Raw genomic sequence first — 15,734 nt, forward strand, 5'->3', positions numbered from 1 at the left:
CTTGGTTTCTCTCGAAGGCTCTTTTTCATTCGACCGAGTAGTTTGTTCGACAGTGGAGGCCACAGCTGTCGTCCCTCGTCTGATATGGAATTGATGGCGTGGATGCAACCAGAGTTGACAACGACGGACGACCTGATGAACATGACCCTGCCAGCGTCGCGAATCACTGCACCCATACTGCCAAGAACCTAAAACCTCGGAAATGCAAAATGAGAAATAAACAACTCGCTAGCCGCTACTGGTAGCAACCAAGATCCCACTATTTTGCACACATTCGCCAGCCAGCTTATGCCATGGCCAGGGATCCACCAAGGCATCGATCGCTCAGTGAAAAAGGTTGCCTAGAGATTCCGTCACGAATCATGGTGTAATAAAGGCATCGCCATCAACGATACATATCGTATGCTGGTGCGAATGCTGGATGCTGACTAACTCCTTGGTTTATACTGCCATCTTCATCTCTATCTTCTGGTGCGGGTCGTAGGAGACCAGCTTAAAGTCTGACGCGACGAACGCGTCTATATCCTTCTTCAGAGGGTTTATCTTCAGAATCTGCAAATGACATCCATGTCAAACAAACATAGTCAGATAAACAGATTACTCAGATGCAAAGGCGGAGTCAGCAACTGTCCCCGGCCGCTTTTCGTACAACAAGGTTATGCTCAGCTTGAGGAATGCTTACAGGAAATGGCTTGGGCTGCTTCTGAAGTTGTTCCTCCAAGGCTTGGACGTGCGTGCTGTAGACATGGGCATCGCCCATCACATGGACAAAATCTCCAGGAGAAAGATCTACACGCACACATGGAGAAACTCAATGCAAAACATATAACATAAAACCAACCAGTAAAACAAGATGCAATGCTCCTTGCACTAGCATGACTAAGCATATTTCCTATGGAATTTTCTGCAAATAAGTCATATGTCCTTGCTCAAAAGCACTTCGAAACTGTTGGCAAAGATATTGATTAACAGGTTGCAGGCTATTACTTCTTTCTTCAAACTAGTCATACCAAACAAACAGCAGTATGGCTTTTTAAAAATGCAAAAACTATTCAGAACTGCTTTTGTTGGGCATTTGAAATATGCCGCAGGTTGCATCTCTAATTCTCTATCATAAATCTAAAATTTATGAGAAAGCTTTTGACAAGATTATGCACAAAGCAGTGTTTGAAAAAAGAACAGTATATGAAGGTTTTGGGCATAAATGGATGAGTTAGATCACGAAAACTCTTTTTTCTGTCACCCGCATCAATCTCAGTGGTGTTTCTGACAAGTCTTTCACCCAGAGTCATGTCCAATAATGGTAATTAACTTTGCAACAGACTTTCTTATGATTCTGCTGAGAGATAACCTGAAACTGTTGGATAACTATATAGGTCATGCTGCACATTTATCTATAGGTAATGGGATTTCTGCACTCTTATTCATCTACTTAATAGGTAATGGGATTTCTGCACTCTTATTCATCTACTTAATAGGTAATGGGATTTCTGGACTCCTTGGGAGGGGCCTGTGTGAGGGCAGTCTGTTGAGCCTCAAGTCCCTGTGAATTATTCTCCACTATCAAAGAGAAAAATATGACTGTACAGCAGGTGGCCCAGGAGAACAGTTGATCTTCATCTGGAGGAAATTTTGTTGGATCTTACACACCATACTGGCAAAGGATTCTTCATGAAGGAGCATAGACTACTCGGAGATCAGAAGTATTTAATTTTGAAGGGACCACACATAGCACCCGAAATTGTTAAAAAAAACTTGGAAGATGAACTTGACAGGCAGGGGCAGTAGGCATCGAGCCGCTACTTCCAGCGGGGCATAGCTCCTAAAGGCGTGCGTTGTATTTTGGGTTGTTAGATGCATTCATGGGCATGTAAATAACTTTTTATATCTCCCAATACATCCAGATGCTTTGTGTTCATTCAGGAAAGAAATTGGTTGCCCACAGAGGAAAAGGAAAATGTCATTGTAAGCTTCAATCATGGTGAGACATAGCCTGTTATAGGTCGTATTTCCCCCACTTATTGTAGCCCTTTTAGTTTCACATAATTATAAACTAGGATCTACTACTCTTTTAAGAAAACGAAATGACTTTGAATCTATACAAACTAACTAGTTCCAAGTGACAACAGAATGACATAGCATATAGAACAAGCAAAACGCCAAGTCTTCAACAACAGCAAACCAAATTGTCATGAAACAAAAATAAACAAGCTAGGATTTTAATATGATTTCCAAGCCTTAGCAAATAAAAGAGATTGATAAAAAGAAGTCAAGAAGTAAAAAACTTACCACAAACTTGTGCAATCATACACGTCAGAAGAGAATATGATGCAATGTTGAATGGTACACCAAGCCCCATGTCAGCTGAACGTTGATACATCTGACAGGATAATTCTCCATTCTCGACATAAAACTGCAAGGCAAGATATAAAATATGAGATCTAAATAAGCTGCTAAGAGAAGAAAATGGCGCATTAACTATTTATAGAAGCAATAAAAAGGGGAAACGATTTATAAAACCAACCATTTTCAACAAAATACCCATGTCTGAAAACATCATACTAGTCCACTTACAAGCAGATATAGAGGCATTGGAGTTTTTTTTTTCTTTTGCAAAATACAGTAAATGTATGTACAAACAGGGAAAAGAAAGCAATCTACAATCTTCACAGACGGCAGCCTTAGTCTATAGGCAACTTCCACGAGAAAACATAGGAGCAATTTAATACAGATAAAATGGTTACTACGGTCATGTGCAGAATTGCAGCCACCTAATGATGTATACAATACAACTTCATACCAAAACATAAGGATTTCCGGATAACAAAAGTAATAAGGAAAAAATTATACTAAGCTACTAACCTGTGCAAACATGTGGCAAGGTGGAAGTGCCATCTTCTTGAGATCTGTTGGATTCCATGCAGACATAATGATACGCCTATCGTCAGGGTTATTCTTGATCTTGTTAATGACATCAGCTAACTGATCAAAACCTTTCCCCGTGTAATCAGCATGCATGTCAGTATATCTGTGAAATATGTTGAGACAATTTAGAACACAGTAAGACAGGCACAGTTAAGGAACAAGAGAGTTCTTAAACCAATGTAAGCTTACTCAGCACCGAAGTGTCTCCACTGAAATCCATAAACTGGTCCCAAGTCACCCTCCTCTCTTTGTGATAGACCAATACTAGAAAATATGCCAGGCAGATCAAAGTTTAGGATGTTATGCTGTTTTATTTCTGTGCAGTTATATCCAAGAGATGTTACCTGTCAAGATACTCCCTTGACGCATTGCCATCCCATATACGAATATTTTTTTCCTGTAAAACCTGTAAATAAAAATTTATGGAGACTGTCATGAAAAGGGGGAAAACATATGAACCATCGATGCATTGCAGCAATATTGACCTACTATCTAGTCCTGAAATGCAGCAAACAGGCTAAAACTCAAATAGCTAACTAGGATACAATCGTTTAGAAGCTCGAAAGAGTTGACCCAAACATCTTAAACACACGAGTTACCTTCAAATATTAAATAACATGAATAGCCAGTAAAATAACATGCATGAGATCACCTATTCGTATTCGGTTGAAAAAAAACTTGACAGACACCTTAAGTGTTTAAATTTCTGTAAGAGGATTATTCAGAAAAGGCTAGTCCCAAAATAGCCATTGTACTTGATTACACAGGGCGTAATTGCAGAGATGCTCCACGAAGCACATTCTAAGGTGAACAACACAATATGCTACTCGTCAGTGACCACAGGGTGCATACTCCTCTATGAGGAAGGTTCATTATCTGTCTTTTTTACCATCATGCAGACAAGACACCAATCCCAAAAGTCGCTATTCAACATGTAAACTTAAGGACTGCGCAACAAAACGAAAATAAATATTCAAATACCTTTGCATTTGTTGAGCCACTGATGAACCACAACAGTTCTTCAAGAACACCACGCCAGAACACCCTCTAGAAAAACCATATAAAAAAACAAAACAATGCATTAAAGATCAAGGTAAAATATTCTGCTCTCTGAATATATAAACCAGGCCACAGAGGAGATAATACCCAAAACTTCCTGTTCATGATTCAGAGGAAGATTTTTTTTTCATACTGGTGTGTGAGCTAATATTACCAAACTGTGTGATGTCTGAAACTCATAGAACAATACATTTGCATGTTTGGTCACAAATAAGTGCAATTGATAATAGGGATGCAAGAAGCAGACCGCTATCCCTGTGAAACTCCTCAATTAGTGCAGTGGCAGCAAAATTAATACTAGCGAGTACTGGGTTTCGGGATATGCGTATCGCCACTTGCGTCCCTAATTGATAAAAAAGAAGCTTACGATCTAATTGGTATCCAGTTTTTGCAATTTACTGGACCATGGGACTTAGAGCTAGGTTGTAAGGATCTCATAGCATGTGAGTGTCTAAGATTATACTGGTAAAGAACTAAAGATTAAAAAAAAATACTTCAGACCTGTTTGAGCTTAAGAAAAAACAAATACTGATGTCCGATAGCCCAATAAAGATCGCAGCTATCTTCTCAGGTTCCTTTCAAATTATGACAAAATTATTATGAAATATATGTATAATAAATTAGACAATTTTTTGTGCGTTTGAGAAACTGGGGTTCCGTGGTATAAATTTTATGCATGAGATAGATTAACTAAAATCAACAAGTTACTGCAAATCCCTAAGCGATATCATGCTTGGCATGCATTTGAACAAAATTAACTAGACTGATGCAGTTGCCATTTCTTAAACTTGAAAAGGCTGGTATTTTTATCAATTGACAATTCATCCATGCTTTCTTTCCTTCAAATAAAAGATCACCAAAATAATAGAACCAAAGAGCATTGCAGTCTGGACTTCCACTAGCAAGCACACTGACTTCAGTATTGTTATGTTCGAAAATTAAAAGTGCATATATTCAACAAAGAGCATACGTAATACCTTTGTTGTAAGTAATGGAAAATTCTTCCTCAAGTTAAACCGCATCTGGTAAGAAGAAAACAAATATTAGCTTTCTTTCCATCATCAAATCTAAATAGAAATACTGAGAAAAATTGGGGACAGCACCTGACAACCAAATTTTGATATTGTTCCTGTTCCTGTTCTGTCATTTTTCCGAGCACCACTTCGTAGTATATCTTGAACAAGATTGAGATACTGATACTCATCATGCTTTTCGAAGATCATTTTTGGTAGAAATGAAAAAATCTGAATTTCAAACTTTTTCTTCTTAGCATCATTGCTGGTTAATTCACTGAGATTTGAGTCATTAGCCTCTTCTGCCGACTTTCTAACGCGAACAAAGGTCGCGAAAGAATGCCTAATGTTGTTCTCCACAACTGGAGAAGATGAATACCATGGGTGGAAGACCAATGGATCAATAGGAGGAATGAAAGTATCACACTCAATGGTGGACTCTATGTCAGTAAGATGGATGGCCTCACATGCAGATGCATTTAGCAATTCCCTGCATCAAAAAATTGTGATTGGAGTGAACACCAGACATGATGCCAGAACAGCTAGAAACAACGTGCATCAAATAAATATTCCAGGAAAAGCAAATAACTCACCTCAGTACCTGGCCACCCCCTATTAGAAAGGCTTTCTCAATTGTTGAGCTGTAGGGAGCTGATGCTAGTAGTTCTAGGGAAGAATCCAAGCTTCCACAGGTGACAACATTTTCAACAGTTGCATAATCAGAACTGTCCGAACGAGTCAGTATAACATTCAAGCGACCGGGCAATGGCCTGAACTTAGTGGGTATGCTTTCCCATGTTTTCCTTCCCATTATAACAGCATTTTTCTTTGATGGGTCTGCTGTAGCCATTGTGAGATCCTTAAAAAACTTAAGGTCACTAGGCAGCTTCCATGGCAATGCTCCGTCCTTCCCAATGCCCATCTCACGGGTAGCAGCAACCACAACTTGATATTTTCTCTGAATATCACTGTGTGAATTGCCATTTGTGACACCTGCCATCATTTGAGATTGATGGAAGCAGGAAGACTTCAGTTTGTTGATGGCCTCAAGAGATTTATGCCTTGTCCAACGAGAAATTGTGGTGGTACGCGTGCTCAACAATGGTGTGGCCTGAATGTGAGGAAGCAACGTATAAGAACCAAGTCAGCATAGAAAGCAGCGGACTGACACATATATAAGTAGAGAACATCCTAGAAGAGCTAAAGAGCTATCGAACAGATACTAAGAACCTCTGGACACTGAACCCCAATGTTTCAGGGCATAATGCAGACAGGGGACAGAATCTATAACTAGCTCAGTTCTCACAGAACAAGGGGAATAATCACTATTTCAGCTTGAATAAAATTTGGGGTTGTGGTATCTATTGCCTCTACTTTATCACAAAAAGAGGGGCCAACAAGCACCGGCCCGTAAAAATCAAGGAAGCAACTGAATGCAGCTACTCCAATTATTCTCCAATGTTTAATTTATGAGAGTACACTACACAAAACTCCAAGTTTTCGGCAATAAACTGTTTCAGAAGAAGAGAACCGTGTTAAAAATGTAAAGGTAATGGCAGGTAATGTAGATGGTGTACTTAACGGTCGTGCATAGAGTGGAGATGCCGGCTCGCGCGCCGAGTAGCTTTGATGATAACATCTGTACCAGGAACTACCAATAAAGATGGGCACAATCGCTGATGTTAAAATAATTGAGGCAACTCTAACAACTGAGAAATGAGGGGAAAAACAGAGAGAGCTAGCATGCTCGGCTGTTCCTGGACGAAACTAAATCAGGATAAAACCATCCTTTATGCCGAGAATGAATCCTAAACTGCCCAATTGAATCGGTTCGCCGCGTCGGAGCAGTTGGTAACAGTCGGGAGCCTGAAATCAGTGCTCGGGTTCTCTGGAACAGACGCGGATCAAGCATCACTGACACAGGGAGGAGCCACCGAGCATCCCCCTTGTGCAATCACAAGGGAAAACTAAGAATCTGGCCGCAGCATCGCTGCTTCATAGCATACGCTTCCATCGACGAGTAGAAAAATACAGATACCCAGGCACATCCGGCGAATCTACCGAGTTCTTGGCTGATTACGCCGAGATTTGCGAGGAGAGGAGCGCAGCGCGGGGGCTGGAGCAGAAGCTGAGATGCGTACGTACCGAGACCTCGCCCGCGGCGGCCGTCGCTTGCCCCGGTGGCTGCTGAGACGGCGCCGCGCGCGCTCGCCGCCGTGGGTGAGGAGGGGGAGGGGGGAGGCGTCGGCTGTCGTTGGCGTTTTTGGGCGGAGGCGGCGGGAAACCAGCGCGCGCAAACCCTAGCGAAGCGGCTGAAAACTTCCTGTCCGTCTCTCCTGTGGTGACGTCACCCCGAGCACCGCGGGCCCCACCTGTAAGCTCCCGGCCTGTCAGATGCTCGGGCCCATCTGTCAGTCACGGCCCGCGGGCCTTGGTACTAAGAAAAGGGAACCAACCGAGCCACTGGGCCGCCGAGGAGAGGCTTGCGTTGCGTGCTGAGGAGCGGAGGAGGCAGGAGCCGGCGTCGTGTTTTAGTAGGAGTAGGATAAGCGGATTGCTCTCTCGCCTGTGGGGATTTCCGGCGAGAAGGACTCGAGGCGAGCGGATCGAGAGCGCCCGCCCGCCCGCCCGGCCTCGCCGATCAGCCGCGATGAACTGCGAGACGTGCCACCTCAACGAACTGGTCAGATCCGATCCGGACCCCCTCTCCCTTCCCCCCTGATTTCTCCTTGCGTTCCTGACGAATTCAGGTCTTCTTGGTTGTAGGAGCTGGAGCCGCTGGAGATCAAAGATGTGCTGCGATGTAAGTTCTGGTCTTTCCCCTTCGATTCCCTCTTCCATGCTTCTGCTCTGCTGTTCCAATTTTTGCCTTCTTGTGTTCCCCCTTTTACTAGTTTATTAGTACATGTGTATATGGTAGCCGAAATCCACTCTTTGATACTGATGTAGTACTGAGTAGTAGTAGCAGTTTATAATTTACTAGTATATCGTGGCCCCGTTATTTATGTCGTGGTCTGATTAGTTGCAACTGCTGTACTGCTGTGCCGGAAATTGATTCCGTGAGCTCCTTGTTTCATGTTGGCATTTGCACTTGTGCAAAAAGAAAAACGGAAGCAATTGCATTGCTCTCTGCATTTAGTCTTCAAACGGACCAGTTATAACAAACGTGTCTGCTATTCTTTTTAGTGTGGTTCTCTTTACCGTGTTCCTAATGATTATCATGTATGAATGTGTTGCAGGCATCTTGCATACTATATTCTTTCATCGAACCCTCACTCTTGTTCGGCCCAAGGATGTTGACTGCGACCTCTTTGAGATCACATATGTGAGTATTACTGAATAGCTGCAATAACTCTATCTCCTCCATGTATTTGGTGTTGCGGACAATATTACCTAGCTCCAAGATATATGCTGGTGTGCTGATCTTTGTGACCTGCTCCATCTGAAAAAACATCTTTGATGTTATTTGTGTTTGTGTGGTCAGGTTCAATGTGGACTTGCAGAACTAGAAAAGGAAGTTGATGAAAAGATCAACCAGTTCATTGCTTGGGCTGAAAAGCATCCAAATCGGAAAAGCCAGGTTGTGCGATAAGGCTGAACAACATATGCTACTATTTGCATGTTTTTTAGGATTTTCGTTTTAACAGATGGTAGCTGAACATCAGGTGTGCCTCTCGTTCTTCGATGAGAAGAACAAGCACCCAGGCTGGTTCAGCAGCAAGACTGAGAGGGTTTACTGGGAACAATGGTTCATCAATTTGCATGTCACAAGCCCTAAAGGGCAAGGCAAATCACGTGGCTCCAAAGCGCCAGCAAATACTAAAGGTAGTTCCATTTTTATAAGCAGAGTCATTTTCATGGCAACTCGCTAGCGCTCAAACCCAGGTCGAGGGTGTGTGTCTCCCTGCTCTCCGCCACTCCGGACTCGTAGGAATAGTTTTGCTAATTATGCCATCTTCTTGATATTATTGCTTATGAGCATATAACAAATCAGTTATAACTCGTTAACTTGTGATGATATGTGCCCTCAGGACAAGCATTGGAAGAGACCAGCTCAAGACGTGATGCGCTGAGCTTGCTGATCCAAGAAGTCCTGTTCCAGATCATTAACTACGCCAATGAGAAAAAAGACCATATTCCTCCAATCTCTGACAGAATATTCAATCATGAGATTTTGGTCCCCAGGTGCGTTCAGTTTTATACTTGACTATTTTAATCGGCAACCTTCTTTGATACCGAGTAGTCTCTGCAAGTTTGTTGGGATTATTTCATCACTATCTGAATCTCCAGGTGACACCTTTTCCTTGGACGTGTGTTCACAGCTCTTCTGATTCTGTATTCGGGTGGAACGCCGACGTTCTTCGGAGGGCATTGAGTAGTGGACATTCGTACTCACTGAACTGAAGATCTTTGTTAGAGACTGCACTAAACGAAGATGTTGGTATCGGTGTGCTACCTTTCACAGTGATAAGACGTTGCCCCTTTCTCACCTCTCCGTTGATCGTTTGGTTATAAGACGTCGTCAGAGCTGCTGACTCGTGGAAGCAAATGTTGTGTACAGAATAATGTAGAACGCCCGTGAACTGACTCTGTTACCCATCCAATCATGTAATTCCCACTTGTTTAGCTGTAAATATTTCTCTTGACAATCTGTGTCCAAAAAATATTATGTTATGCAGATGTGAAAAATAGAAAAAAGTCCATTTTACTACCCTGAATAAAGTCGGTGGTTCACTTTACCCCCGATCTATTTTTCGGCTTCTTTTACCCCCCAAACAAACCCAAACCGGACAAAACACCCCCCTGGCTGGTTTTTCTCCATCCTCTGCTGATGTGGCACTAGTCAACGGCGGTTTTGACCTGGGTGGGGCCCCCTTGTCAGGTTTCTCTTTCTCTCTCTAGGTCAGAACCGCCGCCGCCGAAGGAGCTCGCCCCGAGCCCGAGCCACCCGTGCCCCACCTCCCTCACCACGTTGCCCAGGAGCGGCCGCCCTCTCCCCGCCATCGCGCCGGCGTCCTACCAGAGGAGCCTCGTCCCGCGCCGCCGCAGATTGCCCCGCCCCCGCGCCGGCCATGCCATCCCGCCGCCGCCCGAGCCCGCCCCGAGTACCCACCGCCTCCACCCCCCGTGCGCCACCATCTCCTGCTAACCCCGCCTGGCCCTGCTCCGCTCGCCGGCGCGCCACCGCCTCCTGTCGACCCCGCCGGCCACGCCATCCCGCCGCCGCGCGAGCCCGCCCCAAGTACCCACCGCCGGTGGTTGCCACCACCGCCTCGGCCCCGTGCGCCACCGCCACCTGCCGACCCCGCCTGACCCTACTCTGCTCGCCGGCGGGTGTACCTGGAGAGAGAGAGAGAGAGAGAGAGAGAGAGAGGTGAGAGAAACCTGACAAGAGGGCCCCACCCAGGTCAAAACCGCCGTTGACTAGTGCCACATCAGCAGAGGGTGGAGAAAAACCAGTCAGGGGGGTGTTTTGTCCGGTTTGGGTTTGTTTGAGGGGTAAAAGAAGTCAAAAAATAGATCAGGGGGTAAAGTGAACCACCCACTTTATTTAGGGTAGTAAAATTGACTTTTTTCTGAAAAATATGTGTATTCAGGATGTTATGTGCAGTGGCGTTTATTCAATGTGCTGATACAAGGAAGATAACTGGAGTGGGAGGCTGTTTTGACTGATCAAATTGTCACTTTTTAGAGTGGATAAAACACATTTTGCATTTGGAATTTTTGCTTTGAGATGGTGAAATAGGGGGATGTATCATGTTAAAAGTTCACAAAAAGAATTGAGTACGTACAAATAGCATACGTCTAACATGTCACAAATTTCTATTATTATAAGTTAAACTCAACTTGAAACAAAAACAACAAATTTAGCTAAGGTAGTGTTAAGAAGCGGATTCTTAGCCTGCTTTAAATAATAGTAATAACTATAACTATTCATAGAATGATTTTTCCTTTCTACTTCTGTAGATGTGAGTTTAATTTGTACTCTCTCCGTCCCAAAATTCTTGTTTTAGATTTGTCTAGATACGGATGTATATAATTCTAAAACGTGACTTGATACATCCGTATTTAGAAAAATCCAAGACAAGAATTTTGGGACGGAGGGAGTAATAGAAATTTTTTGACATGACAAAGGTATAATGTGCTTATGTGCATTCTGAATTTAAGAAATTTTCAAACATTTTGGCATAACTTTACAACACTGTTTTGCACAACCCCAATGCACATGTTAGATTTTTCTAGCCAGAATACTAAACCTTGGATGTTCAAACACATCGGAATCAATCCCCGTTGTGCACGAGATCTTAGGGGGTCGAACAAAATTCCACTTCCATCTCCATGATGACAGAGAATAATGGAAGGCAAGTCGCATCAATCGGATCTAGCAACCCGCCGAGCTTATTGGGAGAGTTCTCATTGTGTCAACCTCTGGTAGCTACCATTCAAAATGGAAGACACATCTTAGAAGTGAATGATGCCCACCGGATGTAGCTCACGAGCACCGGTGACAAGCTCCAAAACAACATAAAGCCGGGTGTCACTAAGGCAAACCCTAACCTAGACCTAGGCGTATTATATACATCGACAATCTACCCTCCTCTCCTACCCCGACTACAGTCGATGACGCCGTCAGAGGAGGAGAATGGAAGAGGAGCTGTGGAACTACCGGGCCACTCTTGAGGAGCGCAAATGATATGTATCGCCCCCAGTGAGCGCTATGTCGGAAGGAACCTTTCGCCCGATTTTGAGAAGATTCTAGAAGTTTTTTTTTCTCTTTCTGCAATTTCAATTTCCTTCCTGTTTTTCTTATTTTATGTTTTTCCTTTTTTTTTCAAATGTGCGAACATTATTGCAAATTCAAGAACATATTTTTGAATGATTTTTTCAAATTCATGAACATTCTCGAAATATTTTTTCAAATGATTGAACATTTTTTGAATCCACAAACATTTTTTTGAGTTCGTGATCATATATTTTGAATTCGTGGAATATTTTAATCACGAGCATGTTTTGAGTTCGTGAACATTTTTTGAATTCGTGAATATTTTTAAAATTGTCAAAGCTAGCATTTTTTTTGGAGCACGGTTTTAGGCCTACAGCCCAAAGCATCAGGACTGTTGCGGCCCAACAGACCCAATAGCCCAAACATAACCCGACCCCCAAACTCAGCCCGCCCTATCTGCTCGTTAAACCCGCTACGACGACGACGAGAGTCACGCACGCGTGGTGGATGCTACACGACAACGTGGCAGCACGAATCCGGTCTCCCGATGAAGAGGAGGAAATGCCCCCACCATCCGCTGCCTCAACTGCACCAGCACCCGGCACGCACCACCACCACGACCCGACCTGCAAAAAATGCTATCCCAGCAAGGCCCATGTCGTCGCCACGCCCGAGGCTCGCTCGGCGCGCCCAGAGCTGACCAGAGGAGCCCACCGCCCGTCTTAAACCCGCCCCACCATCCCGCTCTCCCCAGTCTCCACCAGTGACCCCCACCGCTCTCAGCTCACCTCACACGTCGCCATCGCCAGTAACCGCGCCCCACCGCCCTCCCGCAAAAAACCAACGGTTCCCCGCGCCGAGCAACGATGGTCGCCGCCGCCGCCGCCCGCCGCAAGCGCTCCCGCCTGGCGCCGCGGTCTCCTGCGCGTCCGCGTCCGCCGCCGCCGCAGCTGACGGCGCTGCTGGCGCAGCTGGCCACGTCGGTGTCCCTGGCGCTGCGCTTCGCGTCGGACCGCGACCTGCTGCTCCGCCCGTCCCAGGCGCTGGCGCTCGACCCGCTGCTGCTCGCCGCGGCGCGGGCCGTGTCGCGGCTCCTGGCGCTGCTCCCGCTCCACCTCCAGACCATCACGCTCACCTCGCTCTCGCTCTCCCCGCCCACGCCGCCGCCCTCGCTGCCCTCCTCCTGGTTCCTCCGCCTCGTCTCCGCCTCCCCGGCCCTCCCGGACTCTGCCTGGCGCGACGCCTTCCGCATGTCCCGCCCCGCCTTCTACGCGCTCCTCCGCTCCCTCGCGCTCCCCGACCCCGCCGCCGCCTCCTCCTCCCTCGCGCTGCCGGCCGACCACAAGCTCGGCGCCGCGCTCTACCGCCTCGCGCACGCCGCGCCGGCCCGCGCCGTGGCGCGCCGCTTCGGGCTCCCGTCGCCCGCCGCCGCGGCGCAAGCCTTCTACGAGGTCTGCCGCGCCGTCGCCGACCGCCTCGCCGCCCTGCTCGACCTCGCCGCGCCCGACCGCATCTCCCGCGCCGTCCCGGGCTTCTGCGCGCTCTCCCTCCCCAACTGCTGCGGCGCGCTCGGCTACGCGCGCTTCGGGGGCGCCGCGGTCACCGCGCAGGCGCTGGTCGACGCCGAGGGCCGCTTCCTCGACGTCTCCGTCGGCTGGGACCCGGCCGAGGCGCCGCCGGAGGTCCTGCCGCGGACCAAGCTCTACACCTCGCAGTCGCTCGTGCTCGCCAACGCGCCCCACGGCGAGCTCATCGGCGGCTCCGTGCCGCGCTACTTCCTCGCGCCCGCCTGCTGCCCGCTGCTCCCCTGGCTCGTCACGCCCTACAGGGACGCCGGCGCCACGGACGGCGCGTCCAAGGAGCGCATCTTCAACAACGTGCACGCGCAGGGGGCGCGGCTGGTGAGGAGCGCGTTCGGCCGCGTGCGCGCGCGGTGGCTGCTGCTGGAGGAGCCCTGGAAGGGCGAGTGCCAGGAGGCGCTGCCGTACGTCGTGGTCGCCGGCTGCCTGCTGCACAACTTTCTCATCAAGTGCGGCGAGCCGATGCCCGACGCGGCGGCGGCTCCGGTGGACGCCGGCGCCGACGCGTTTGCGGACTTCGAGGGGGAGAATGACAAGGAAGGGGAGAGGATCCGGGATGTTCTTGCTGTGCATTTGAGCTTGGTGAGCCGTACCCAGTGAGGCAGTGAGTGAGCTAGTGAGCAATTTGTGGTGTGCTCTGCAGTTTTCCCTAGTGTACATATTAGTCTGAATCCACCAGCATCGCGTGGATTGCCCCCTGTATGAGTATGAGTGATGCTGAGCTTCTACCGGAGCTGCCTCTGTTCTAATGCTGTACTGTGCTCTTGTCGATTCAGTTGAGTTTAGTGTAGCGTGATCGATGAAATTGCCATGTCTGGTGTTTGTAGTCTCACATAGTCATATGTCTCCGTTTGTTATTTTAGAGCAAAAGGCTCACTCTCCGTTCCGTGCCATTCAGTTTAAGCTCCATCGGAGCATCTGCAACCGGACCCTTAGAACCCTCACCCAAACGATGCGGCGTATAAAATCGCCATTCAACCAGACCCTGCAAAGCAAACCCAAAAGTCTGCATTGTCCGGCACCCCTCAAACCAATGTTGTCCTCCTCTTGTGTTCGTCCTCCCTTTTCACGTCCGAGCCGTCGTCTTCCTCCACCCTTGCTCCCCGTCGGCACCGCCGTGCTCATCCATCGTCAGACGCCAGGTACATTCCCCACCGCCGTCCACAATGAAGGCTCTCTTCAACATAGATGGTCCATCATCTTGAGAACTAGGCAATAGCCCAATGGAAAGGTCGCAGTGGCACATCCAGACCGGGGTTTGCCTCCTGTCGGGAGCGAATTTCCGTAATCTCACCCGGGTGGACTCCTTCTATAAAAGTATGTCCTGAGTGCTAGTGCCCATGGATCTCATTTTTTATGGTCCACCATCCAAGAGAGCGTCAACAAATTTTGCAGTTTCTATTCACAAGTGGTGGCCTGAACCAAACTGGCATTGAAGTCAATAAATTTTGCGGTTTCTATTCACAAGTGGTTGGCCCAAACCAAACTGGCATTGAAGGCAATAGGCATGTAAGTTTGACTTGCTGCACATTGTCATCATTTGTATTTCTAGCTTCATTTGTTGCATTGTTTTGAGTGGTTTGCTAGTTGGGGTTGGCAACCACTTTGTACAACTAAACTGAGGGCAAGCCATTCACTTTGTCCCACTGTTGGTTCAAATTGAATGGGAAATCGAAGTGACAACTCGTCATTGATGAGCTCCAAAGAAATCCGCCAAGAAGATGAAGAAAAACGATGGCTCAAGCTCTCCACAATTTATTGCATTGGATGATGATGAGCCAAGTGGAGGGGCGGACGTACAAATGACCTTGCCAAAGAGGGTTGTGCGTGAGGACACAACAAGCAAAATTAATGTCCGCCACATGGACTGGCATTTTTTTCGCCAAAGAGGAGAAGAGGAGAGGTACAAGCTCTTCTTGGGTGCGCAAAGGGAAATGATGGAGTTTGAACGGGAGAGGATGAAAGAGAAGTTGAAAACATGGAGAGGGAAAATGTATACTTGAACAAGAAAGAGAATATGCAAAAGTAGGAGCTTGAAAAGGCGGCGACAATGCAAGGAATAGAGAGAGAGAGAGAAAGAGAGGGAGAGAGAGAGAGAGAGAGAGGTGGAGGCTTGCGAGAAAAAAGAGGAGTCGAGGATCATGTTACAGGACACTAGCCTCTTGGACAAGGAATGCAAAAAGTGATTAATCAACATGAGGAACAAGCGCAATAATGGGGGCGTTTGGTCCATTTGCCTATCTATGTATGATTTGTTGAATTTTTTTGGCATGAGTTGAATTTTTATTTTGCTCTGTCGAAAAGTGATAAATTGGTGCTATATGATGGGCGTGCATGCCTTTGCATGAATATGACGATTTGGATATCAGGGGTATCGTCGTCCAAGAGGGCAAATGAGAGGCCGTCTGGCGCTATCCGCGGATTCGTCTGTAT

At 46.9% G+C, this 15,734-nt stretch overlaps 3 protein-coding genes across 5 annotated transcripts; 2 read left to right on the forward strand and 1 right to left on the reverse strand.

Moving 5' to 3' along the window:
• Positions 1-203: 203 nt before the first annotated feature.
• Positions 204-7,334, reverse strand: LOC109782258 (putative bifunctional dihydrofolate reductase-thymidylate synthase). Of its 2 annotated transcripts, XM_020340852.4 has the most exons (12): positions 7,143-7,285; positions 6,580-6,636; positions 5,591-6,108; positions 5,088-5,487; positions 4,962-5,006; positions 3,907-3,972; positions 3,270-3,331; positions 3,115-3,189; positions 2,863-3,028; positions 2,290-2,413; positions 683-789; positions 204-552 (listed from the first exon to the last, which is right to left on the reverse strand). In XM_020340852.4, exons 2-12 carry the CDS (start codon positions 6,634-6,636, stop codon positions 442-444), a joined length of 1,731 nt encoding a protein of 576 aa, XP_020196441.1. In that variant the 5' UTR covers positions 7,143-7,285; the 3' UTR covers positions 204-441. The 2 variants fall into 2 exon arrangements, with proteins under 2 accessions (XP_020196441.1, XP_020196442.1); XM_020340853.4 differs by lacking the exon at positions 6,580-6,636 and having other exon boundaries at positions 7,143-7,334.
• Positions 7,335-7,460: 126 nt separating this feature from the next.
• Positions 7,461-9,736, forward strand: LOC109782257 (autophagy-related protein 101). 2 transcript variants are annotated; one of them, XM_020340850.3, is made up of 7 exons: positions 7,461-7,680; positions 7,764-7,800; positions 8,237-8,322; positions 8,482-8,577; positions 8,663-8,822; positions 9,029-9,182; positions 9,288-9,736. In XM_020340850.3, the coding sequence occupies exons 1-7, from the start codon at positions 7,648-7,650 to the stop codon at positions 9,289-9,291; spliced, it is 570 nt and encodes a 189-aa protein (XP_020196439.1). In that variant the 5' UTR covers positions 7,461-7,647; the 3' UTR covers positions 9,292-9,736. The 2 variants fall into 2 exon arrangements, with proteins under 2 accessions (XP_020196439.1, XP_020196440.1); XM_020340851.3 differs by having other exon boundaries at positions 7,462-7,680; positions 9,320-9,736.
• A 2,177-nt stretch (positions 9,737-11,913) lies between these two features.
• Positions 11,914-14,106, forward strand: LOC109782226 (protein ANTAGONIST OF LIKE HETEROCHROMATIN PROTEIN 1-like). The gene has a single exon (XM_020340836.4). It carries the CDS (start codon positions 12,588-12,590, stop codon positions 13,899-13,901), a length of 1,314 nt encoding a protein of 437 aa, XP_020196425.1. The 5' UTR covers positions 11,914-12,587; the 3' UTR covers positions 13,902-14,106.
• The last annotated feature ends 1,628 nt before the right edge of the window (positions 14,107-15,734 follow it).

Source organism: Aegilops tauschii, chromosome 2 (assembly GCF_002575655.3).
Source record: "Aegilops tauschii subsp. strangulata cultivar AL8/78 chromosome 2, Aet v6.0, whole genome shotgun sequence".
NCBI lineage: Eukaryota > Viridiplantae > Streptophyta > Magnoliopsida > Poales > Poaceae > Aegilops > Aegilops tauschii.